Below are 27,165 nucleotides of genomic sequence, written 5' to 3'. Positions count from 1 at the left end.
ATCGAGATTCGTTTCTGTAGACGGAGATTGTCTAGGAAGGCTCAGACTTAGCTCGTTTCATTTATGACTACTAGGAGCGAAGTAAAGTGAAGTAGGTAGAATCGTAAAAACAATATTATATTGTTAAGGTCTCTTCTCCATTGCTTGATGATGTCTAAAGCTTGGGAGGCACTTCAATATTTATATTCCACATCTGAGTGTTCACGGACTACATCTATTTATCATACAAATATGTACTTTTTCAATCATAATTCGCAACGTCAAGTTTTCTTCCAAGGTGCGAACACCTGTGGACTCTGAAAACCATCACACCCTCTTCGGTAATTACGATATTTCTTCTTAGGAAACATACTGTCCCCAATAGTAATATCCCAATTAGCAGAGTCTTTAGACTTATAGCCTAGTTCTTAAGTCGAACTGAGTTGGCTCCAATTGTCTTCACCATTGATAAAATGATCAGTCTTATCCACGGCTATATCTGCAAAGGTGGTCGTCATTACAACTATCGTAGGTCATTTGATTCCAACCCTTTGTAACTCCATACCCAACCGATAGATTTTCTTTGGATAACTTCCTATTCACTCGCAGGAAGCCACTCCACTAGACTGGTAATTAATCCCTCGGTCGGCAACCTTTGGTTGCTCTCTGGGTAGTAGTTTTCAGTAACCATGGTAATATTTGAGAATCCACCCATGACTACAACGTGTTCCAAAACCCAGTTGCAATACTCCGTGAAGTTCGTTGGCTTCTTTGGTAGTGTCTTTCGGAGTTCTAGACTCTTCTGGTGTATGCAATTGTATCGGTCTCTAGTAGAGATCCTTTACTATTTGATACCATCTCATTATGCGAAATCGTCCCGTTACTTACGGCCCATGCCAAAGGTCTCATACCTTTGAAGCCTAGTAACCCTCTGAGTAGTTGACGGAATTACTCCGTTCCACTTCCTAGGCCTAGCCGAAGGTCCCCTCTCATATATCCTGCGAACAGGATCCGGTTGGACGGACAGCGGCGATGTATACGGTATTATTCTAATACCTTCAATTCTGTGGTAATGTAGTAACACAATGCAACTGAGATTGATATATGTGATGACGCGCGGGCTCCATAAGGGAGCTGGAGGGGAGTGTTGGAGACCAGAGATTCCGATTCCAAGTGGAGTTACCCTACTTAGGTTGGTTCCTAGGTATCGGGTTCTGGTATTCCTAACATGAGCTCCCTCCTCTTAAGGCTTCGCCCTGAATGCCTTTTGGTACATAAAAAATAAAAAATAAACATAAACATAATTTAACCATTAACCTCCTTTCAGACGTGATGAGAGTAGGGTAAAAAACTTTCCACGTTTGCTTGGCCACGGTAGGAAAGCCTTTCTCTTATCGTCCTTCCTCTGCCCGCCTTGGCATTTCCGAATTATCACTGTGAAATTCATTCACCATTTCCCTCGCATTACCCATACCAGTAGCAGGTTCTCAGGTGTTCTCATCTTCAGAACATCCTTGCCATTTAACAAAGTACCATAGTTCACGTACCTCTTGATAGCGACCGCGTACTCACTTTCTGTAAGAGCGCAACTCACTTCTTACAATTTTCTCTATTTCCCATTGTAAGTCACCCTCAATATCCTCGGGCTCTCAGGGAGGTTGTTGTCAGTTTGTGCGCACTGTCTCTCTGTAGGATTCTAATAGAGATACGTGAAATACTGGGTGTATATTCCATCGGTCCGTGATATTGAGTTTGCAGGCACGGTTTCCTCGTTTCTCTAAGATCACGAATGGTCCATATAATTTAGGACTGAGTTTCTTTGACTTTCAGCGTGTATGAATGTTCTTTGCATTTAACATTACTTTATCGCCAATTTTAAAATCAGGTTGCTCCTTGGCCTTCCTATCATAGTATTTGGCCATAGCTTCTCGTGTCTGTTGGAGCGACTCTCTTGCTTACTCGTGAATCGTTTTTATCCAGTTTGCATATAGTGTGGCTCCTGGATTTTGTGCCTCGCGTTCCTTCATCCATTCTGTTTATGGATGGAATCCGTAGTTTGTGTAGAAGGGTGTCATCCTATGTGCACTGGTTACCAAGTTGTTGTAAGCATGTTCGGCTAGAGGTAACAGTTGGTACCAGTCATCCTGATCATAGTTGACAAAACTTCGCAGGTAACCTTCCAGCACTTGGTTGGTTCACTCAGTTTGTCCATCCGTTTGAGGATGGTACGCTGTAGACATCCTCCTTTTTATATTAAGTGTTTTACATAGGAATTCCCAGAATTCTCCTGCAAACTTTGAATCCATGTCTGAGACAATTTCGGTTGGTAAGCCATGTAGCTTCCATATTTCCTTTGTAAAGGCTGTTGCCACATCTTTTGCTATGGTTGTTCCTTCCAATCTGACGAAGTGAGCCATCTTTGTGAATCCGTCAACAACTACCATGATTTGGGTGCATCCTTGACTTTGGAGTAACTGTGTAATAAAGTCAACTGAAATTGATGCCCATGCTGCATAGGGTATTGACAGTGGTTGTAGTAGACCATACTTCGCGTGTCGTGGGGATTTGTTGTGTTGACAATCATCACATGACCATACATAATCGTTTACCCAATCTGCCAGGCCTTTCCAATAAAAACCCCTCATAATTATCTCAAGGGTTTTTTCTTGTCCAAAGTGTCCTGCTATTTTAGCCTCGTGACATCCTTCAGCTATTATCGTATAAAGATCCTGATTTTTTGGTACGAATAGTCTTTACTTATAGTAAAGCAACTCGTCAGATAGGGTCCAGTCTTTCAGGAAAGGTTTGTCATGGTCTCGTAAGCTTTCTAACTCATTTCTTCTTTTAAGCCATTCTCTATCCTCTGGGATGGCTTTTAGGACTTGCTCTAGAAATTCCGGGTTGAATTTCTTTAGTTTCTTACGGGCCAGTATAGCGCTAGTCATGAGTGTTTGTTCAAGTACTTCGGTTGTATCATACCAATGTATATTTTAGTTTATTGACGCATGTAGTTGGGTGACTACTGGTTCTAATTCTCGGATAGTAATAGCCCTTGTTGCGATGTCTGTGCTGCCGAATCCCAATATACCTCTTTCAGTATTCTCTAGGTTGTTTATTTCCATCATCTCTGCAGTATTAATTTTTTCTATCACCAGTTGAGCAATTTGATCGCCGGCCTTGATGTGACAGTCTGCATCTCGGTGGTTGAATAGCAGTACCTTGAGTTTGCCGGTATAATCTTCGTCGATTACGCCAGCACCAGTAAAGATACCACTTTTGACTGCAAGTCCGCTTCTATGCGCACTCCTTCCATACATTCCAGTTGGTATACCAATTGCAATACCTGTTCCAACAACTAATTGTCCTCGTCCTGGGACTCTATTTTCCTGCATTGCGTAGAGATCATGGCCTGCTGCCATTCTTGAGCCTTTAGTTGGCAATCTTGCCCTGGTATCTAACCATTTTACTCGAATTACCTAGTCTGAGTCATTCCAATTAGGAGTTTCCTGTATATCACCTATGCTTGTATCCTTCGTTTTGCCCGCTATTAAGCATATTTGAATTTCCCTCTTTGCAGTTCTTGTTGCTGAACTGATTTGGAAATGTTCAGGTTTCAATATTGCCTGTTCACGATATGCAGCTCCCTCCTCAGAATGGTACTCCGGCCGTCGACTGAGTGCATCAGGTTTTCCCCCTCTTATTCCTGGGCGGTAAGCAATTCTGAAGTTGTAATCTACTAATTTCTGCACCCAACGGATTTGGCGTCCACTCCAGACCTTTGAGGTGAGGATATATTGAAGGTTTTGGTGATCGGTGTATACAGTTATAGGTTTCTCAGTTTCAACCAGGTATTGGCGCCATTCTTTAAAAGCTTCCAATATTGCCAGTAGCTCTTTATCGTGAATCTCATAATTTCACTCTGCGGAATTCAGCTTGCGGCAATAAAAAGCTACAGGATGTAGTCTTTTTTCCACAAACTGGGATAGGATGCAGCCCAAGGCAAAGTCGCTAGCATCTGTTTCCACCACTGTTTCCCTCTCTGGGAAGAAATGGTGCAAGATTGGGGCCGAAGTAAATCTTCTTTTAAGCTCCTGGAAGGCCCTTTCTTGTTCCGGGCCCCACAGGAACTTCTTTGGATCGCTTTTCAATGTTTCCGTAATAGCAGCACAAATTTTAGAGAAGTTTTCTATAAAAGGTCAGTAGAAATTAGCAAATCCTTGAAATATTTGGACTTTCTTAACCGATGTAGGTGATTTCCAGTTTAACACTGAATCCACCTTTCGGGTACTCATTGATACCCCATCAATGGCTATCATGTAGCCTAAGAATTCCACCTTTTTAACATGGAAGAAAGATTTCTTTATTGATATCGCAAGTTGGAAATCGGTTAATCGTTGTAACACTTTTGTTACTAGCTCGATTTGTTCCTTCTCATTTTTGGAATAAATGAGAATGTCGTCCAAATAACATACAACTCCCTGATCTAGATATTCCCAAAGGACCTCATTCATCATGTCTTGAAATGTGGCTGGAGCGTTGGCTAATCTGAAAGTCATGACCTTATACTCGTAATGTCCATAGCGCGATCGGAAAGCTGTTTTCCATTCATCACCTTCTTTGATTCGGATGAGATTGTAGCCGTCTTTTAAATCAATTTTGGAAAAGATGCTAGCTCCTGCCACGCGATCACGTAACTCCGACATTAATAGTAGTGGGTATTTGTTCAAGATGGTTATCTTGTTCAGGTTTCGGTAGTCTACTACTAGTCATAGTCTTCTATCTGCCTTTGGTGTAAAGAGAATTGGGGCACCAAAAGGCAATTGGCTCTTTGTGATCTTTCCTTGTCGTAACATATCATCGAGGTATTCTCGTAACAACTTAAGTTGTTTATCGGACAGAGGATAAATGGGTCCCCAAGAGGGTTTCGCTCTCTCGACTAATTTAATTTCATGATCGAAGGTTCTTCTAGGGGCTAACTTTGCCGCCGTTTGTGGGAGAAATAGGTTTTTGAATTTCCAGTAGTGTTTTGGAACGGAATCGAAGTTGATATCATTAGGATCTTCTGCAACTCCGATTTTTCCTATTTGGATCGCGTTCTCATCCCAAGCGACAGTTTCATCGTATTCGAACATGTCTGCAATTCCTTCATCCTCTTCTTCCATACAGTTCTTGCATTTAGAGTCCTGAAATTCCCATTTTGGAGGTTCCCCAATGTTGGATAGGGGGTGCTCTGAATGCCACCACCCGAAAGGGATTATCATCCCATAATCACCTGCTGCTGCGATTTCGCACGCAACTTCAGACATGTATTTGTTTCGTCCTATTTCAAGCCAAATAGGGTGTGTGTAGAACTTTCCTCCCAATGGAGTTGATACTCCATCAAAGCCCTGAATGTTGACCGAATTCGGTCTCTCTGTGAATGGGATTTTTAATTCTTTTACGAGTTCTTTGTTGATTAGGAACACATTGGATCCTGAATCTAATAGTACTGGTGTTTTGTAGCGCTGACGATTTGGGTTTATAACGTGAATGTAAGCATGTCCCTCAGGACACTCATATCTTGTAGGCTTTGGTGCACTCAAAGTGTGCCTTTTTAGGTAAGGTATCGAATCGTTGTTTTGTCGTTTCGACATATCTGAGGATTGATATCAACTGAGATGTTTGTTACTGCGCCCACGCAGTTTTGACCATTTAGGTCTCCTCAGACAAACTTGTTTCCACTTGGTATATCAGGCAGCCTACTACTAGCGGTCTTTACCCCCTGCTGAGGGGTTCCCATACCTTCCACTTATACTTCCTGTGAAACCAATCTAGGGGGTCTCTGCCAATGTCCAGATATCATGGAAACAAAAGCCAGGTGCGTAGGGCTGGTCGGCTGTCTTTTTGATAACCTTTCCGGGCTTATTCTCTACCCTCGCTTAACTGTGGACAGTGTCCTCACTTTATCGAGATCCGTTCGGTACCAGCGCGGCACTTAAGAAGGAGTAACTAAAGGTAAGGTCTAGAGCTCTTGTACCTATTTCTCGTGTAGATCAAAGATGTGCTTCGCTTATCCTCTAGATCCTTCATCTTAGCCCTACTGTCGCTCCCTCCAGAACCCTTGGTGCTGTCTGTTTCCTGTCCAGGTTTTGGTCCTTATCGGAGACCTTTCAGTATCCGGGTCACGTACCTGACTACCCTAACAGTCATGCATTAGGTCATTAGGTCGAGCTTGTGTTACTCCCTTGGGAAGTATAGAGGCACTGCCAATGCGTACATTGCTTTTTATTAATCCCCTTGTCCTTGTGGCAAGAAGGACACGTGTACTCCCACTCTGGTCATGATTGTAAGGTCATTTTCTTCGCTTCGATGTCCCCTTAATTTGCTGTTGATTTCGATTCCTAGAGAGTATGTCTCTTCTAGACTACCCAAACACCGTAGTTGGTGGTACCATTGAGATGACTTAGGTCATCTCTTCGTCCTCGCCTAGTTCCTATAGTTTATTACCCCTTGGAACTTGAGCAGCAGAAATCTTTCTGGGACGGTTAACTGTTGCCACCCTTCTAGGCCTTAGTGTCTTGAATGGGCGGTCATCTGCCCTTATTCTAGACACCTGAATTTGTCCCCAGCAGGTTTTGTAGTCATGGTTTTTCTTACTACAATGAGTACAATTGCCCTCCCGCTTTCTTTCATTGATAGTTGACTGAGGGCTTCCTTCATGGGCAGTTTTGAAGTTTGTGTGTGTTAACTTCGTAGTTCCAGTAGATTTCTTTACCGGTTTATTGGGTTCCAGTCCCCGTTTTCTTTTCTTAGAGGGACCACCTCCCTTTATGAAGAGTTTCTCCCTTTTTTTCTTTGGTTGAATTTTGTCCGCAGGTTTCTTGTCTGAAGACGTCCTTATGGGTTTTGATTTATCTCGGTCCAGGTAGTCCCATTCCTGTTATTCCTCCTCATCTCTTCCTGCTTCCCAGACTGCCTTTTCCCATTCGGCATCAGTATCATACTTGTTTAAGGAGAGTCACCACCTAATCTTGGAGGGCAACTTCCTATCACATGCCATTCGCTAGGCTGGTCCCGTTAATTGGGTGTGGAGATTCAGATTATGCATTTTCCCCATGAAGGTCTGAATATCATTTTTGTACTCCACAGATTCCATATCCCGTATGGCCTTTCATCCTTCTTCGAGAGGGGCGTACCGACTAGTGAATTCGTGCTCGAAGCGAGTCCAGGAAGATAGTTCCGGGTCTTGTTCTTCTCCTCGGAGACCATCCATTGCGCATTGGTACCATACAGCTATTGGACTGACCTGATCCCCTTTTGTCCTTCCCAAAGCATAAATAATGCGTTCTCGATCATCATCCCAGATTCTTGGGTCTCGTTCGTAGTCTACACATTGAATTAACCAATGGTAAACGCATTGACTGGTCTTTGCTTCGAAAAATGGGGGGCGGGTCTGCTGGTCGTTTAACTGTTTAAGTCAATGCTTCTGCAAGTACATCAGCTGTTCCACGCTGTTCAGAGGTTAATCTCCATTTAAATCTGGATGGTCCTCCTCCACGTTTTCCTCCATTTCCATCGTCATCTCCATCATCACTTCCATCGTCCGGGTCGCCACCCAGTATTAAAAAGGTTGGAGGTTCTCCTTCTCTCTGTTTCCCTTTATCTCCAGGAGGGATTTCCTCAGGTTCCCCCCATTCTGCAGTTTCTTCCCATTCTTCTAGGACTGATTCCAACATAGCGTGCCGACCACCTGGTTGTCCGCTATCCAGTGCCTTAAGCTTGTTAAGAACTAGTGATAGGGTATCGGATATGTGGGTTTGATCCTTCTGGATGGTACGGGTAAAGTTGCTATACCATTCTGAGTCCCTTTCATGCCTTGCGGCCAAATTGGATATCAAGGTTCTCATTGCAGTATTTTGCTGGGTCTGTTGTGCTCTGAACTCTTGGAAAGCACGTTCCAGGGTGAGGTCTCGTTCTAGAGCTTCTCGCTGCAGTTGGGTGGTTACCCCTTCATGATGCTCTTGTCATGCATCTTGTGCTGCCAATTTGGCAGCAATCTCCCTGTTGATCCTTTCTTGGATCTCTTAGACATTCGCTTCTACCATTGTACACTGACGTAACATAATAGCAATGTCATTGTCGTATATATCTTGTCCTTCCAACAATCGTTGCTGGATGGCTATCAGTCCTCGTGCATTGGCTTGAGAATCTGCTGATAGCGTATTAAAGGCAATATTGGCAGTATCAATACTGGTTGATATGTCTTGTCGGATTTGACTTATGACAATTCCTACCCTAGCAGCAAGTCTTGCGAGGTCAGCTGCATGGGTATTTGGACGTGGTGTGGTAGATCGTAAAGCGGGAAAAGGGTCTCTTAAGGATGAAGGGACACTGTGAGCCCTGCCCTCTTGTCCTCCAATAGGTTTCCGAAGAGCGGGAAGAAGAGAGGAAGAATGACTGAAACTTGTAGAATGATCATCTCCCGAGGTATCCATTGGTTCTCCTGGAAGAATCTGCTTGGGAGGTTGACCCATCTCTCTTACTCGTTTGCAAGCTTCTTTTTCTCGTAAGTAGGCTATGAAGCCCACATTCTGGGAGGTTTCCGTTTAAGTAGGATATGCGGCGGGACACTTGGTGCACTGGCCGCGTCATGCGGTAGGAGGAGATAGATCTTAATAGGAGTTCGGATGAGTTCCGAGTCTCTACGCTAGAGGTATAGTAGCAGAAAATCTGCTGCTAAGAGAACTTTCCTCACTGGTATCCCAGTCAAGGAAGGGTTTCCAACTGAATTCTGGTCCGTACCAGGTTTCGTATATTCTTTGAAATTGTTCCTCCATAGGAACTAGGTTGGGGTCGGTATACCACGAAGGAGCTTCTTATAACACAAATGGTACTTCTAGAAGCTCAAATTGACTAGAAAACACTTGACCGATAGATGGCAAGTGAACCTTAGTCGGTGGTTCGAAAATTTAATTGGTTCGGAATAGTTCTTCAAGGGTATCTAGGCCAACTATAGTATCAATGACTTTACTGAAAGTGTGAATCGAACCCATGCAAGTGGTAATCGATTAGAGAGCCTTGGTAACAAGGAGATCTAACAATATACTGTTAGGCGGAGACAACTTGATAGACTTCAAAATTGTCTAGGCAAATCGAGATTCGTTTCTGCAGACGGAGATTGTCTAGGAAGGCTCAGACTTAGCTCGTTTCGTTTATGACTACTAGGAACGAAGTAAAGTGAAGTAGGTACAATCGTACAAACAATATTATATTGTTAAGGTCTCTTCTCCGTTGCTTGATGATGTCTAAAGCTTGGGAGGCACTTCAATATTTATATTCCGTGTCTGAGTGTTTGCAGACTACATCTATTTATCATACAACTATGTACTTCTTCAATCGTAATTCGCAACGTCGAGTTTTCTTCCAAGGTGCGAACACCTGTGGACCCTGAAAACCATCACACCCTCTTGGGTAATTACAATATTTCTTCTTAGGAAACATACTGTCTCCAATAGTAATATCCTGATTAGCAGAGTCTTTAGACTTATAGCCTAGTTCTTAAGTCGAACTGAGTTGGCTCCAATTGTCTTCACCATTGATAAAATGATCAGTCAGATCCACAGCTATATCTGCAATGGTGGTCGTCATTACAGCCATTGTAGGTTATTTGATTCCAACCCTTTGTAACTCCATACCCAACCAATAGATTTTCTTTGGATAACTTCCTATTCACTCGCAGGAAGCCACTCCACTAGACTGGTAATTAATCCCTCGGTCGGCAACCTTTGGTTACTCTCCGGGTAGTAGGTTTCAGTAACCATGGTAGTATTTGAGAATCCCCCCATGACTACAACGTGTTCCAAAACCCAGTTGTAACACTCCGTGAAGTTTGTTGGCTTCTTTGGTAGTGTCTTTTGGAGTTCTAGACTCTTCTGGTATATGCGATTGTATCGGTCTCTAATAGAGATCCTTTACTATTTGATACCATCTCATTATGCGAAATCGTCCCATTACCTACGGCCCATGCCAACGGTCTCATACCTTTGAAGCCTAGTAACCCTCTGAGTAGTTGACGGAATTACTCCGTTCCACTTCCCAGGCCTAGCCAAAAGTCCCCTCTCATATATCCTGTGAACAGGATCCGGTCGGACTGACAGCGGCGATGTATACAGTGTTATTCTAATACCTTTAATTCTGTGGTAATGTAGTCACAGGACACAACTGAGATTGAGATATGTGATGACGCGCAGGCTCCGTAAGGGAGCCGGAGGGGGGTGTTGGAGACCAGAGATTCCGATTCCAAGTGGGGTTACACTACTTAGGGTGGTTTCTAGGTATCAGGTTCTGGTATTCCTAATAATTATACAACAATGTATCTCCTTAATTATAACTCGCAATATCGGGTATTCTTCAAAGGTGCTAACACCTGAAGACCCTGAAAATCACCACACTCTCTTCCGTAATAATAGAGTTAACTGGAGATCATGCCATTCCCAATAGTAATTCTCCAATTGTCAGAGTCTTTAGACTTATGGCCTAGTTCTCAAGTCAAACTGAGTTGGCTCCAATTGTCTCCATTATTGATGAAATGATCAGTTTCATCTGCAAGTTGTATCTGTGAAGGTAGTCGTACTCGCAACCTTCCTTGGTCAGCAGACTTTGAACCTTCATAACTCCTTACCCAACCCATAGATATCTTCCAGTAGACTCTCTACTAATTCACAGGAAGCTATTCCACCGGGTTAGCAGATAATCACTCTGTCGGCAACCCTTAGTTGCTCTGGGCAACAGGATTTCAATCGCCATTCTAGTATTGGGAATTATTCCAGCAGCTATAATATGCTTTAAAACCTGGTTGTAACACTCCATGAAGTCTATTGGTTTCTAGGTTAGTGCCCCTTGGAGTTCTAGACTGTTCTAGTTATTGTAGAATGGGTGCGAATGTATCGGTTTCTCGTTGAGATCCTATATCATTCGATACTATCTTATTGTATGGAAACGTCCTGTCACCTACAGCCCATGCCAAAGACATCACATCTTCAAAGCCTAGTAACTCTCTGAGAAGTTAAGGGATCTACTCCATTCCACTTCCCAGATCTAACCAAAGGTCCCCTCTCATATATCCTGTGACCAGAATCTAGTCCGATAGATAGCAGCGACATATACGGTGTTACTCTAACACCTTCAATTCTGTAGCACTATAGTCACAGGACGCAACTGAGATTGATATGTATGATAACATGCCGGCCCCCTAAGGGGACCAGAGCAGGGTGTTGGAGACCAGAAATTCCGATTCCAAGTGGAGTTACCCTACTTAGGGTGGTTCCTAGGTATCAGATCTTGGTATTTCTAACAGCTAGATATGGAGTCAGAGCTTAGAATGACATGGAGAAGAATTGATCTTATTCCTGCCTTAAAGTAGGCTTTGAATATTGTTTGGCAGGAGATTCCTAGTGAATGGCTTATCGGATTGATAGATACTATGCCTCCCTAGCTGCAGGTGATGATTGACGCTGAGGGGGGACCAATGGCATATTAGTTTGTAGCCGATAAATCATGTTTCTTTAATGTTTATGAATGCACATGTATTAAACATGACTGTGAGCACAAGATATCACTCATAACATACCATACCACATTAAGAAGTGTGCCTGACTGTTGCTGGCCAGTGACCGTAGTCATTGTATATCACTCGACCTTCATATTCTGTTTTAGTTCTCATATAACTACTCCCCCCAATTAGGAAGTGCGCCCGATTTATGCTTACCCCCGAGTACAGCTGCGTCAGTAAAGCACTCACACCCTTTCCTTCCTCGTACCTGTGTACCTCAAGAGTAATACCTATTGACAATAATTAACAGAAAAGCAAGAGCCACTCAGATAACTGTGTTTAGGCGTGCCTCTGGGAGCTTTGTAAACTTTTACCACAATTTGTTCTACTGGAAATTAAAAAAAAGAGAGCGGTAGCGGACCGTCCCCGAGGGCTGGCTAGCTCGGAAGCGTAGGGGAACTTTGCGGACGCGGCTGTACCGCGAATACTCCACTCGCACAAGCTGTGGGGAGCTGAGGATGGTGGAGGTCGTAGGAATTGTAGATTTTATTAATGATTTACTCCCCTACACGCCAATTCGGAATCAAGGGCACAACTTCTCTCTTCAAGTGGAATCTTGAATCAGTCCGGTTGCGCGTGACTAGTGTATGCACAAGCATCTCAACACCAACATCGATATCCACAAACACCAGAACGGAAGAAAATTACTGGACAATCTATTACTCCCAGCCAAGCCTGATATCGTTTTTTCTATCATGAAATAACCCGGCATAAAAACGACAAAAACATGGAGTAACAGACAAACCCCTCTTCCCCCCGCTCTCAGCAGACACTTTCACCTCTCAGATCATATTTTAAGCAGCGCCGGGAATGAGTGCGTACTCGAAACCACCACTCCTTTCGAACTCTGCCATATCTAATGCTACGACAGCACTATCCCTGACTACCTCTTCGACGTCTTTAGCATACTCCTTCAATAGCGCGTCGACACTTTCGTCCGCGATGCTTCCTAGCGCTTCAACAGCCTCGTGCCTGACCATTGGTGCTTCTTCTTTATTTCCGGCGACTTTGATCAGGGCCGGGATACTGTGTGGATCTGATAATTGGCCGAATACGAATGCGATCTATTCCACTTCATCAGCTTGGCCGATCACGGGAGAACAGATGAAAAGAGAAGAGTAGTAGTAACAAACCTCATGCCTAAATAAAGCACTCGGATCTCCAAACCCACTCGCCAGTGCATCAACAGCCTCTTTGGACCCGATATCCCTCAACCGGAACATAACTCTATATCGCTCGAACAGGTCCGTCCCCTGGTCGTTCAATGTCCTTTGCAATTCCTCCACGTTACCGCCCCCTGCTGGTGGCGCTGGATCGACCACTCCCGCAAATAAACCCCCTTCCTGACCACTGCCGTCCTTGCTACCTCCCTCCCCGTCCTTCTGCGAAGATACCCAGTTAATTCTTGCGATTGAAAGTTCGCAAGTCTGCCGTACTACCTCCTCCGGATCGTTCAAGTATTTTTCCAGTAGTGGGAGTGACTCAGCATGTGCGAGGGCACCCAGGGCTTCAGCTGCCTCATGGCGGACCATTGGGTCTTCGGATTTGGTGTCTAAGATGGACTGTAGAAACTGTGCGGCGTAAGAATCCGCTGATTGGCCGAGACAATAGGCGAGCTCATGTTTTAGGAGGGCTGTTTGGGGGGGGGGGTAAGCCAGCATTGAAAGGGGAGTAAGGGTAGAAAAGCATGAGGGAGAACGAACCGGATTTGCTGCTGAAGGCGTTTGCGATTGCTTCTATCGCTGGTTTGCTACCGTTGCGAGCGAGGTGCTTGAGTGAAAAGAGGGCACGGAATCGAAGGGCAAGATTTTCCTGATTGTCATCACCGAGGACCTTGCGGAGGGCGGGGACAGGGTCTGCGGTGGCCATTCTTTGGGCTACTTTCCGGGGTGTTTGCTGGGAATTTGGAAGTAGAATGCTAGTTTAAGGTGAGCCAATGTGAACGGAGGGCATCGAGAGAGGTGCGAGGCTCAACAAGTCGCCCCGCCATCTGATTACGAGACTGTACCATCTGATAATCCTAGTCAGGACTAGGGCATCCTCCGCCAAGAGATTCAGACCCTGAAAAAAAAGTTCTAGCCAATGTGTTCATTCTGAGCTCCAACAATCCCATTATTTCGTTTACAGAATATCATAATAAAAATTAAAAATAAAAAAAAAGGCAATAATCTGCATCCTTCCAACCAATTTAAAGACCTAAAGAGACTACAAACTTAAACGACTCTCTTCACCTACTCAATCATCAGCATGACCCCCCCACCCCAAGCCATTACATAAAAGCACCAGGACCTACCTCGAAGAATCGCTTCAGGTACCACACTTGGAAAACACCATTTCCGCCAACAACACCCAACTGGAAAATACTCCACCACTTAACTCTCGAGTTCGTGCTCTCAGCGGTGTTTCTGTGCACGCGTTCCCGGACAACAATATACTCCTGCTCATCCTTGACCTGGTTCAACATCTCTCCCAAGCTCCTGACCTCGCGTTCCAGGGGATCTGAAGACTCGGGCTCCTCCGGTACGTAGACGATGCCGTGAACGTTGAATGAAACCTCCTTTGAACCGACGCTGCTATTCTCGTTGGAGAAGCAGTAGATATATCTGCCATCAAGATGTGCCTCGAATGAATGGTCACCGGCTGAGACCGCATGCTCGCTAACCTTCAGAGTACCGGAGGGATCTTGAATCTATTGATTTGATTAGTTCCTTATTATTCCCGCGAACCCGCCATGGTAAAAAGAGGGGGGAGACAATACTCTGCTCCCCTTTCCCTTCCAGATCAAGCCGTGTGAGAAGATAAACTTACCCAGAAATCGATATCCAAATTCCCGGCTCCGCCAAATTCCCGATCGCCGACTTGAAAGGTTACGGTCATCCGGTCATCTCGGTGTAGCGTCTCGTGAAAGCATTCTCTGCTGTGGGCGTGTAACTGGATGTTATGCGCAGTAACAGCTGCAGCCGAAGCTAAGATCGATACCAAAGTGGAAATGGTCAAACGCATTGCAGAGGTGTTGGGTTGTAGTACGTAGAGTTGGCTGAGAACGAAGGTGGATGCTCTTAGGCTGGAAAATGGAAATGCCAGGTGGATTCGAGAAGCTTGGCGAGGCTGGAAAGGGGTTGAGAGCCTGGGAGATGAAGCATGGCTGTAATGGGGGTTTAGGGCTAGACCCTTGTCTTGGCACTAAAAGTGTAAAGGAATTCCTCAAGAAAAAGGGTCGACTTTATGACCCAAAATTGTAAAATCACCCAATTCTACAAGAGCTAAAGTGACCCTTCTTGTCTAAACACCTGAGCCTACGACACCACATTGTACTTTTCTTTCGAACCATTATACCCAAAGAACCCTGCGGCGGCCCGTCCAGCGTGAAACCGAAACCCCAACTAAGCTACAGGAGCACTCGTACTATACTTGGAAGTAGCAAACCCAAGCTTAAACAACACTTCCGTGGAGGTTTTCTACTCACTCCTGCCATGCCATGAGCTCTGTTTGGAGGGTTCGCATTAATATCGGTATGTACTAGTACATTGTCGCTACTAAATGTCTCATGTACCATCACTCGACTCCAGGTCTCTAACAGCCTCGAGCCTTGGTAGCACTGGGCACAAGAGACACCCCTGGCTTAATGGAAACCCTTTTATCCCTACAGGGTGGTTCCGGGGTGTCATTGCAAATGTATCCGGGGCAAAAAAATTCTTTTTGGGTTTTCATATATCACGGAAAATAATCTCTTTCCTATCATACCTCTTCAATCTTTCTTTGTAGGGCCCCGGATATTGGCTTCCCCCAGAAAGGTCGAGCCAGTACAATCTCCTTGTGCAGCACTCGAGATACCGTTCGAACCGCGTCCAATGTCCTTGGATTCGAGATCCATCATCTCGTCCTCCTGTTCATTCAGGTGTCTGAACGAAAACCAGAATATAATACCAGCAACTGCGGCACCGCTTGCCACCGAAGCATCTGCGAAGCTGTCAGCCACATACCAAATCCAAGCGGCGGAGATTCAATGAAACCTACAAGTCCATAGAATCTCCGGATCTTTGTTTACTGGGGTAAGAGAAATTCCTATAACGGCAGCGATGGCATTGTGGAAAAAATATACAGATGTAACAACACTCTTCATACTTGCCGGTGCGTGTGTGAATGCATATTCGAGCGCCGTGATATATGTGAATATCTCGGATATAGCGCCGAGAACATAACAGGGACCCTGAATCCACACATTGATGGAATTCGGCGGGCTCTTATAGATGTAATGCTGGAGGACAGTGATATAGACGATAGACAAGGATTGGATAAAGAAACCAAGAGTGATGCGGGTGATTGGGCGGAAGTGGATACCAGCTCTGCGGAGCATTGGGAACACCACACGATCGAATATTGGGACGAAGATGATCAGGGTTAAGGGGTTAAGCTTGGAGATGAGATCGTTAGGCGTGCCACCAAGCTTCATTGCACCTGCTTGGGATACAAGGTTATTGGAGCCCTGGTTGGCGCAGATCGAATAGAATGGGTAGGCGACGCTGGTAACATTATGTGAGTTTTAACACTCAGAAAATAGTGGGATCGAGTTCACATACAAAACCTTGCAAGCAACTAACCCACGGCGAACCTCGTCAACAAAATGATCAGTCCACCTCACATTGTACCTAATTGCGTAGTATATTAGATCTGCTTTGAGGGGAAACAAATGCTGAAGGCTCTAACTTGTGAAGTAAGCCCTTTGCTTCCAGGTTGGACGGTTTTGCGGCCTCCAAACTCCGGTATCTGATTCCGATACTGACGACACGGAAAGCGTTGGGAAGTACCGACCCCTCTGGTGGGCGGCGGATGTACTTGTTTCTCCCGGCGACAAGGGCGCCAACGCCAACAAAGAACATCAGAAATGGGAGTAGGTACGCAAACCAGAATCCCACTTTCTTCTCTGAAAATACCTAATAGACGTTGTCAGGAGACGATGACGGATAAAAAATTATGCGGAGAAACTCACTGTTGCCAATGGAGACAATGCTCCAACATTAATGGCCCAATAAAACCAGTTGAAAACTGTTAAGGTCAGCCTTATCTCCTTGCCATTTCTGAGAGATCCTCACTCGTCTGGGCTGTCACAACCGGATCAACAATAACCTTCTCTCCCGTCTCCAATGTCTTCACAAATCTTCTCGTCTTGCGATATTGCTCCACCGTCAAAGGGCTGACATTGCTCTTGATAATACCAGTCGCTGTTCCAATGATAATCAGTGAAGGTATCAACCCTCCTAGTGCATGGTTTCCGTTAATCGAGGCCGGCAGTGCGGTCATGAATAGGAGAAATAATCCCGCGATGTAAAGGCCACATCCATAACAAATGGTCCGATAGCGACCAAGATATTGGTCGGCAATAACAGCGCCCACAATTGGCGTAAGGTATGCCCAGAAATGGAAGAAATTTGTGAGAGCTGTGGCCCCTTGCTGGCCGAGACCGAGTGCGCCAGGCTGACCATTCTTCTTATTACCTTCCTTGGGGTATGATATATAATTCTAAGGCACTTCAGTCTTTCTCTGGAATCGATTCTGTACAGAATTTTCACAATCCATACCTGTAGAGGTGCATTGCAACCATAATAAGAGAACCGTTCGCAGAGTTCGACAACTCTGCCGATATTGTTAGACCAGAAAATACTGAAAAGGTTTCGATAAACTTACACGACATAATATGCGGAGATTGGGAGAGAATCCGACACCCTTCTGAGCGTAGCCAACTCCTCCGGTGTTGGTTCAATTTCGTCGTCCGCCAACCCACCTCTAGGTAGCTCCTCTCTTCTCAAGATTACTCCCCCTGAGTCATCAGCAAACCCACCGGCGCCAGTTTCAAGATCGTTTGAGTTGACTGACTGCTTCTCACGGGCAGCATGTGCTGAAGCGGTGCGGCCCACCACCATCTCAGCACGTTTGGCTATTGGCTCAACAGCTGTGGCATCTGTTCCTGGAAGAGGCGCTTCATGGGGATCCCGAGGAGCGTTCATATCTGCTGGAACTTTGGAATGTCGCTAGCGATAGAGGAGGCTCTCGGATTTCCAATTTTCGGGGAGCCCGGACCGCCGAATCTTAAATACAGTAGCAATATCATACATCACGCACTCGCTAGGTAACCCAATTCCGACTAATAACCACCTAATTCCCACCCCATACATCGGAGGGCACGCATTAGCGGGAGGACAAAGTCGACGTCAATCGACCTATTGACGTTCTATTTCCCCTCTCTCCCGTTCCATACGATCCACAAATAATATGCCACATACAGTCGCACCTCACTATACCGGACGCCAAAATAAAAATAAACTCTCAGGCACACCGGGTTATCCGGGGCAACAGGTCAGGTTTTGGTGCAAAAAAATTGGGGGACTCACAGAGGCCCATACGGGACATGGAGGTATCGGGATTATGGAGAGCTTGGATAGCGAGGTGTGTGACTACACCAGTGCACATACATGACACAAAAAACACATGGTGATGTACCCAGGGAAAGACTACACCGGCGGGAAATCCCCGGGGACCACGAAATCCTCACTCGTGATAACGGAATTAAATCACGAATTCCATGGCAGTTCCTTTTCTCGCTGTTTTGGTCCAATTGATGCTAGACCTTAGCATGAAAAGGGACTATGATACTTTCTCGCTAGAGTGCAACCGTTTCACCTAACGCCGATATTTTCCTCTTTGAGGGAGCTACCGATACGCGATCTCATTTCGAGCACCACTCCCATCTCATCCGTCAAACGACCTTCCCAGAAACCGGCCTGTCCAGATCAATAGCCTCGATTCCCCTCGATCCGTCCAGGATACAAGCTCTCGGGGAACCACCGTTAGAGACACAGCCAACCTACTCGCAGCTATTACAAAATTGCCAACCTAGTAGTGTTGATAATACAAGTAGCATGCTCTGGTGAGAGACTACCGGTACGCTGTTAGCCAAGTGCTATAGCTCACAAAATGCGACAACGACAAAAGACATTGTTTTTTCCCTCACATATAGCGCTCTCCCGAGCGTGGCCAGGGCTCTAGCTACAATAATTACTCACCACGAATACCGTTGTAGTGTACGATCTTGGCATAAAAAGTTACGAGTAGAATACAAGTAACAATCATAAAACAGATGGTTTCTCAACAATTTCAATGCAGAAAATGATGATGAAAATAGAATACAGTCTGATGAGGATGAAAGACTTAATAACGAGTTTGTAAGCCATTTCACTCACGGCATTCCCTCAGTCTACCCAGCATACTATCAACCAACTCATTCCAATCTGAAGGTTGTAGTCTATCCCACTCTGCCTGGACAGCCTTGCACATCTCTGCCAGGATTCCAGGGAAGTGCTCGCATGCTTTGATCCATTATTTGAGAATGCATCAAACATTTTCAATTGGATTCAAGTTGGGTGAGGAGGTCAGTCTTGGGTGAACTGGGATGCCAAGTTGTTTTTTTGGGTTCAACCAAGGCAACCTTGGTTCCATGCCATGGTACGGAGTCCTCCACAAATTCGCCTTCTGTAGAATCAAATCCAAGCTGATTTTTGAAGATCGGTCCAACAATTGACTTCAGAACCTGTTCGAGATAGTCAGTAGAGGTGATGCCATTACGACGTCCTGTGCCAGTAAGGAAGACTAGTTTGGACTTCCAATTATACCCAATTGCTCCACATACCGGCACCAATGCTCTGCCGCCAGTAAAGGTATGTTGGATGCAATCATCATGATAGCGTTCGGAGGAGAGTCGTGTTACCCAAGCTGAACCCTGGTGTGAGGTATTAAAGGTAACTTCATCAGCAAAGATATGCTTGTACCATCATTCCTTAGGCTTATCAGAGTGCTCAATAGAGTAAGCCAGTCTTGCTTTTTGAGCAGCGCAATCGATAAAGGACTTCTTGCAAGCCCGTGTAATGATCCCTTTCTCAGTAGTTAGCTCTTGGTGATGGGGAACGATACTTATCTCTTCTGTCTTCTTCTTCCTTTGTCTCACGATAGCTATGGGCCTATGCCCACGTTACCGATAGTACAAGACCTTTGTCTTCTATCGGGAACACCTATCGTAAGCTTTCTCTAACTTGTCTTCTTCGAAGCCCTTTCTCAGCACAACAATAACGTTGCAATAAAGATAAAGATCGTAAAGGTGTTTTATATTTGTTATAGTAATAAGTAGGAAAAGTACTTAGAACAAAGCGTAAAGAACCTATCTTCCTCGGCCACATCGGCCTCCTTATATAGTGTTCTTCCCGCCTTTAGTCATGTGACCTAAAGTGGTCACATGTGCAAAACCAAATCATAACAAACTAGTCATATGACCAAAGTGATCACATGCTCAAAACCCATGATCCCATAGCGAGGTCATGTGCAAAACTCATAAACCAATCGTAATACAATAAACAAGTCATATGACTCGACTGAGTCATATGCACGAAACCCATGACCTCATAATGAGGTCCTGTGCAAAACATAAATCATATGCGCAAGGCTTACCCGCAAGGCACACTCACAAGGCATACTCGTCAGGTGCATGTCCCATGACTCATACTTGAGCCATGTGCGAAAGCATCACAAATCCCACACATAACAAATCATATAACCCGAATAGGTCATATGCGCGAAACAATAACATACCTGTTACTCATAACCATGTGTCACGTGAAAACCTTTTTCATGCTAAGCCACGTTCGTGACAGCCCGGCATCATGTATAACTCTTTCCAGCAAGAGCGCTCTGAATCGTCTGAGCTGTAACCTTTAATCCTGCCTGCTGTCCTAATTTCCTCCATGATAGCCTCCTCCCCTCCCAATTCCGCCACAGGATACGAATTAAATGTCGTAGATCGTGCTCATTGAGCTTGTGTGGGTGTCCTGTTCGTTTGTTCTGTCGGCGCTCACGTTTAGGCTCTTGCTGAGCCCAGTAACTGATGGTTTGTTGAGCAACCCCGGTACGCCTTCCAGCCTCACTCTGTGAAATACCACATTCCAGCATGGTCAGAACCCTGGTTCTGGTTGGAGTTTCCCATTCATGCCAAATTGCATGGGGGGCGGAGTTGAAGTCATGATCGTTGTCTTCATAAGGTCCTCTGATACCGTTGCACTACTCATGACTTTTTATGCCAAGATCGTACTGTACAGTACAGTACGGTACCAGAGTACAGTACGAGTACAGTACTATACCGTGCAGTACCGCTCAGACATTTGATGTATGCGGGTCACCGGGTTGGTGCAAGGCCCAGCGTCCCCTACCAAAGAGGCACAAGTACCATAGTAAATTTAATAGCTTAGCCTACCGAACTGTACAGTACAAGTACGATACAAGTACTAGTACCGGTACTCGAGTAAGACGACACTCCACACCCGCTGGCGCATTGCTTGTTTCTCGACCCCTGCCGTCACTCTACTCGAGTACTTGTAAGTTAACAAGAGTTAACAAGGCAATGCTGTTCGGCTCAACTGCGTACCAAGACTAACAACATTCACGTCACCCAGGTACAGTACCCAGTCGGATAAAACCGGGGGAACGATATGATACTATATAAAGTTATCATACGTACCCTATCCCACCGAGAAGCTTGTTTTTCCCGGCTTCGACTTAGCGACCGCTTTCTGTACGAATACAGTACTATAGATATACCTCGCACAACCGGGTTTTCGCTAATTTGGAAAATACTGTTCGCAATGCAAAAACTATATTATCTCGCTCAATTACGTTATCTATTTACGAAGAGGCCGTCACAGTGACTGCTCGAGTCGATACTCTGTTTGGCCAGAATAGGAATAGCCAATCGGCGATGGTTTGTGGCACAGTACGAGTACTGTACAGTAGTTGTGGTGGCGACTGAGGTGAACCGTGGGAAAACGCTCGCGAATCCTCTGAAATTTCGAACGCATGCCGCAGCTCACCGCTCACCCGTCCGAATCTCTAACCATCCCCTTGTATCCAAGTGAGAGCCCACGAGTATTCGTTCCTGGAACCCAGCGCAAGAGGCGGGTGTAGAACCACGATAACGATTACCCAACAGGATTATTCTGTTTCTCAGTGCGCGTCCGATCGTCTTGGGTTTTTCAAACTTTGAAAAACATGAGTTGCTGCTGGCGATTGTGGTAATCTCAAATTGTCATACTGTGATCCCACACTTTCCAATGCCCCAAGAGGTGTGTGTCTGGCTGCTACAGGAAAACCAATTTGATATAATAATGATATTATAATTATTATTGTAAAGGAAATATTAGCACCAGGGCTCGGATATCTATTTTTGCTATTTTATTTTTATTTTTTTTGTGCCGCCGACTGTTGAGAGTGGCAGAGGAGTTGTGGCGTTCATCCACTGTTCGTGAGGTTTCTCGTCTTGTGGTTTTGTATGATAGGAGCAGGGATTTTTTCCAGGGGATTTTTTTCTTCTCTTCTCTTTTTGGACATGATGCCTTCATTTTAGGCTCACCATTGAAACTTTCCTTTGAGCAATCAAATCAGTGCTCTACTCGAGTAGAAAAGTTTCAGCACTCGCAGAGATTTCACTCAAAACTCTAACAGGGGTTAATAGAGGTATCGCGTTGCAATCTGCACCCTGGGACTTTTCGTGCCTGCGATTTGCTTGACCTGATTGTTCAAGACTGTCTAGGATTGAACATGTCGGCTTGTTGAATCTTGCACCTACCATGACCACCTCAAGTTATTATCATAATATCAGATTAGTAAAGTCAATAATAAACCCGGTCGTATAGGAACAAGATTATTCAAGGCCGAGAAGCAGAAAATGTTGCATGCCTACTCAGTCTCGCTACTAGATGGCTGAATCGGACCAACTCAGGTAACCAGCGTGACAATTCCCAGCATGACCGGTCTGATCTCTTTTCCCATTAATATCCATACCACACACGAGAAACCCTACTTTGCAGCTATCATACCAGAAATCCTTGAGGAGACATCCAAGGCGCGGTATGCGAATGGGATCCGAAATTCAGACACCACACAACCCCATTCACAACCCACACCAAATTAGTATAACTATAACCAAATCCAAGAAAATACACAAACGCCCATTATATACCAATTCTATATATCTACGAGAACCCGGCCACGATTACAAATAAACTGCGAGAGAACAAAAGCCCATTCCCACAAGTATACGCCTTCATAAACCCCCTTATAGACACCCCCCACTCTCGCGCTCACCCCATCACCCTCCCCAGGATACAGCATGACAAACGCCACCGCCACCAACCCCCAAAAAACAAATGCCGAAACCCAAGGCGCCGCCCTCCCCTTTCTCTCCACACCTTCGACAGCGCACACATGCTGCCCCTCCCCCGTTCCATGCTCAGGCACTCCGCCGCTGTCCCAAGCACCCACCGCAGACTCAAGATAGCACACAACCTCTAAATCACTCCAATCCTTCACGCCCAGCTCGGGTTTCGTAGTGGTGGTTGGGGTATAGGGCGGAGTTATTGTCTCAGGGGGGGCGCAACGTGTGGCGGCAGCCATGATTATTTTTGCCGCTTCTTCCTTTCCTGCCAGAGGAGAACCTCGCCGGCGGCCAGGCGTGCGTTTTCGCGGCGGGGAAGGTGTGAAGATTGTTTCCCTGTGGGGTTCGTTAGTTATTCATTGTACCCGACAGTAAAGAACGCATGGGCAGAGCGGGAGGGGGACTTACTTTCCGCTGCGGAGATGCATTTTTACGGGCGCCAATTAGTAGATTTCTTGCGATTATGCGTTAGGATGCGTTAGGATGCGTTAGGATGGGTTCAATATTTTTGGAAATGATGAATTCACCGGAAGAGTGGTATACGGTTTGTTTTTCGGTGCGATGGATGGGTTTTCCGTTGGGTATTTATCCTCTGCGGTTATGGCGAGGGTGTTTTCGATAGGCAGGTTGATAGTTCGTTACTTGAACAGATAATAATTATGAATGTCAGGGTAGTGGGGCTGGGAGGTTCAAGTTTGCGTGTATAGGACCAGCCCGGTATCGCTATCAGAGGGCAGTTCGCAATGCAACCAGCGCCAGCTTCTCAAGATGTGTCAGACAATGTTGGACTTGAAAACATTTCAATTGGGGATTGTCAACACATTGCACTTGTTCACAGAATATCACTCGCTGTCTGAAACATACTTTTTGGTTTGCTTACAAAAGCCCTGTCCAAACGTCTAGTTGTGTTGAGAAGAGTGCCTGACACATTCAGGAATATTATTTCGTGCCGTTCGCCACGAAAAATCGCCATCTCGCGAACTATTACTTCGACGCTACTAGTACAGTAAAGGTGTCAGGACCACCTAGTAGTGTTCAGATTTACAAAGGGAGAGTAAGGATTGGGGTCGTCTTTTGCAGTCTCATTTCATGGCTCCTACAACTCACTTCCTTGGAGATATAGAATATGTGGTGGGTTTTTGATATTATGCAATAAAATGACTTGTCTACGTATCATGGCTGACTCATCTCTCGGGATTGGTGATGCAACAGCTGAAAATAACTTCCCCACTCGTTCCTATTATTATCATATCATACCGGGCCAATTTTTCAACGATAGTGTCCCGCCCTGTGAACCGCTAAGTATTATAAGTACTAGCTTCACTCTCACCAAATTTTCGAAGCCTACACGGTTGGTTTCTCCAGCTTGCTATGTCTGGTTCAAAATAAAAAAAATAACTTGCTTGTTCTGCCCAGAAGTATGATAGCTTCATCTGGTTTTATTTCTATAAAATTCATTGTCAGCTACCGTACTAATTAGACGTGGGGTTTAGTACAGGTAATGTACCCGAGTAATTGCACCAGGTTCGAGCCCATCTGGACTATCGCAGCCGGGGGCACTTTCTTAGTAATGAAACGGTTGGGAATTGGGTTGGTGAAACCCCAAACTTTGAATCGCACCCCCGCTTTTTCCCATGGTTCCCACCCTATCTATGATACCACCATATCCTTTCCCCTCCCAAGAACGCCCGGCGCAGCATGGGTCATATAAAACCCGACACCCGGTTAGAAGTGACACTATCAACTCGTTTAACGCGATAATCAGCCACAACACCGTCACTATAACCAACGTGGTGGCCGATGACAACCCACATGTTCTACGGTGGCTATCATCACTCGAGCCTCGGAACAGGAACAAGGACGTAGGCAACGCCCGACCGGATGGCGTAGGAGATTGGCTTTCGGAAGCAGGGGAGTTTCGGAAATGGGGTAGCAGCCAAGATGAATCCTGTGCTATTCTGCCCAGGTAACCAAGTGGTGGGAAAGACGGACATTAAGTGAGAAATTATATCCCCCAAAAATTGGGCAATGCTAACTAGTGAGGATATTTAGTTCTCTAGTCAATGACAGTTTGTGTGATCGACCTCCCGAAATGAGCGTTGCTGGTACCTTCCTGTACTGTGACTTCCGCACACAGCAGGAGCAGACCTCAGTAAACATGCTGGGCGCGGCACTCAAGCAGCTCGTATGTAGAAAAGATGCGCTGTATCATATGCACGAGGCTTTTCGAGAAGGAAAAGAGCACTTTGGGGGCCGAAACCCCCAAGTCCTTGACCTGGTCAGGATGCGAAAGATCGCTTTGGCATCTCAGCAGCGAGTTTCTCTTTGTATAGATGCTTTAGGTTAAGCTCTTCCGGATCGTTTTGACCTTCTCAAATCGCTGGAAAGCATTCTCCGCAGGTCTCTAGGTACCCGGGTATTTTTCTTACCAGTAGGCATCACATGCAGAGTGAGGTTGGGAAATATCATACTTGACGGATTTATTCCCATTACCCCCAGAAACTCTGATATCAAAATATCTCTCAAGATGAAGTTAGACAAGGATCCCGTGCCCAATGCAACGGGCAATTATTTATGATACAAGTGGAAATAACGAGAAACATTCCGAAGACCGTTTCTAAGATGCGCGTAGGAAGATCTGTGGTAGTGACTTTGGCTTAAGCTATCTACTAATACTCGTTTCCAGATCCCTTCTAGTTTCACTCGATATCGACACACACCAGGGGAGACAAAACCCAGAAGACAAGAGAAAAGCTCGACGAAATGACAAACGGTAAGGGGCTAGGTGATGCATGCGGAGCGACAATCGAACGAATTATGACCCAGAATGGGAGCAGATCAAAACTAGGAATAGAAGTTTTGGTGTGGATGGCTCATTCGCAACGGTCGTTACGGGTTGACAAACTATGGCATGCCCTTGGAGTAAAGATGGGGTCCGGAGATCTCAATACCCACAATGTCGCTTTGATAAGGACATCACTCTGCTGCTCACTGGGGCTTGTCACTGTTGAGGATCCCTCCGCTTGGTTCACTTTACCCTACAGGGATATCTTTACGCCAAAGTCACCCTATCCCATAGTCCTCGTGCGACCGCAGCCGAAGTTTGCTAAACCTATCTAAATTTTAATTGTGTTAAGGACCTATTGCCTGCCCCCGTGCTGCCCCTTTTGCCAAAAACGCTACATGCCACCGGGGGACGCACGTGCGAAGAGAACCCACAGAAAGCGTAAAAAATCACCTGCGCTCAACTTACCCGATAAATACGAGAACCACATATCTGCTAAGCTCTGTCTAAAGAATCTATACACCTGACCGTGGACTATCGATGATGAAAGTTACCTCCAAGGATTCATCAGACTTTATGGAATGGTATGCCTCGGTATCACAGAAATTGCAGCTGCTCTAATCAACCTAAAAGATTGGGATTCTAACGCTGTGGACTTCACTGGAAGCGCGGCACTGCGTGGGCTGTTAGATCCGGGAATGCGAGAATATTAAAGATGCTATTAGAAAAGCCCAATACGAACCCCGAAATGGCGGATACCTCTGACCAAGCAACGCTCTCATGGGCCGCAATGCTATTGGACCAGGAAGAGGTCGACCCCACAGTCACAGACACTAAATGGGGCAAACACCACTCCCCCGGACCGCTGGGAGAGGCCAAGGGGGAATAGTGAAGATGCTCCTGGAAAAAGAAGACGATGACCCTAATTTGGTGAACAAAACAACAGGGCACCACTCTTGTGGGCTGTAGAGAATGAGAATGAGGAAATAGTCAAGATGCTACTCAATCACAAAGATACTAACTCCAACTTTTGCCGACACAAGACGTCGAACTCCACTCTCAATAACTATGGAGAAGGGGCAGGAGGAAGTGGTAAATATTCTACCCGAGAGGGAGAACATCAGTCCTAATATTGTGGACAATAAGGGTGTTGAACGCCACTCATGTGGGCCACTGAGGTGGGGTGGGACACGGAGGTGTGATTAGGATGCTACAAGAGCATGGAAATGGCAGTGGTGATGAGATTCGACGAACGTTCGCATCGACTAGTGGGAAGCAATTTCTGTAAGACTAGCCCACACGAGGGGCATCATATGTAGCCAGGAAATTACATCCAGGATTTTTGGTGCAGTCAAGGATTCGACTTTCTCTCCCGTCATAGCACAAATCCCCATTTTCTATCTTTCTTTTTCACCACCAAAATCTTACTGTCTTTTTTATTTTTCCCTTTTTCCGAGGGGAATCTCGAAGGCTATCAACACCATAGAGTAATATGCACGACATAATATGCATATAGAAAGTTTTCTACATCAATACTAAAACCCCATGGGGGATCGGATC

General features: G+C 45.5%; 3 protein-coding genes; all 3 read right to left on the bottom strand.

Moving 5' to 3' along the window:
- Positions 1-12,363: 12,363 nt before the first annotated feature.
- On the bottom strand, positions 12,364-13,480 carry GSTUM_00007940001 (uncharacterized protein; the record flags this gene model as incomplete). XM_002839748.2 has 3 exons in its annotated part: positions 13,273-13,480; positions 12,703-13,202; positions 12,364-12,633 (listed from the first exon to the last, which is right to left on the bottom strand). The coding sequence occupies exons 1-3, from the start codon at positions 13,436-13,438 to the stop codon at positions 12,364-12,366; spliced, it is 936 nt and encodes a 311-aa protein (XP_002839794.1). The 5' UTR covers positions 13,439-13,480.
- A 162-nt stretch (positions 13,481-13,642) lies between these two features.
- GSTUM_00007939001 (uncharacterized protein) lies at positions 13,643-14,609 on the bottom strand. XM_002839747.2 has 3 exons: positions 14,378-14,609; positions 13,863-14,258; positions 13,643-13,800 (listed from the first exon to the last, which is right to left on the bottom strand). The coding sequence occupies exons 1-3, from the start codon at positions 14,570-14,572 to the stop codon at positions 13,783-13,785; spliced, it is 609 nt and encodes a 202-aa protein (XP_002839793.1). The 5' UTR covers positions 14,573-14,609; the 3' UTR covers positions 13,643-13,782.
- Positions 14,610-15,317: 708 nt separating this feature from the next.
- Positions 15,318-17,574, bottom strand: GSTUM_00007938001 (uncharacterized protein; the record flags this gene model as incomplete). The annotated part of the gene is made up of 8 exons (XM_002839746.1): positions 15,318-15,529; positions 15,587-16,092; positions 16,150-16,218; positions 16,277-16,503; positions 16,560-16,615; positions 16,663-17,089; positions 17,149-17,203; positions 17,255-17,574. The coding sequence occupies 8 exons, from the start codon at positions 17,572-17,574 to the stop codon at positions 15,318-15,320; spliced, it is 1,872 nt and encodes a 623-aa protein (XP_002839792.1).
- Between the last annotated feature and the right edge of the window lie 9,591 nt (positions 17,575-27,165).

This window comes from Tuber melanosporum, assembly GCF_000151645.1.
Source record: "Tuber melanosporum whole genome shotgun sequence assembly, scaffold_40, strain Mel28".
Lineage (NCBI taxonomy): Eukaryota > Fungi > Ascomycota > Pezizomycetes > Pezizales > Tuberaceae > Tuber > Tuber melanosporum.
This window is presented reverse-complemented; position numbering and strand designations above follow the sequence as displayed.

What these genes read in the sequence shown, in the direction of transcription:
- GSTUM_00007939001 (XM_002839747.2), bottom strand. Translation starts at nt 14,572, where the DNA reads ATGCGTTTGACCATTTCCACTTTGGTATCGATCTTAGCTTCGGCTGCA. An exon ending in ATTTGGATATCGATTTCTGG is followed by an intron (nt 14,259 to 14,377) that starts GTAAGTTTATCT and finishes TCAAATCAATAG; the next exon opens with ATTCAAGATCCCTCCGGTAC.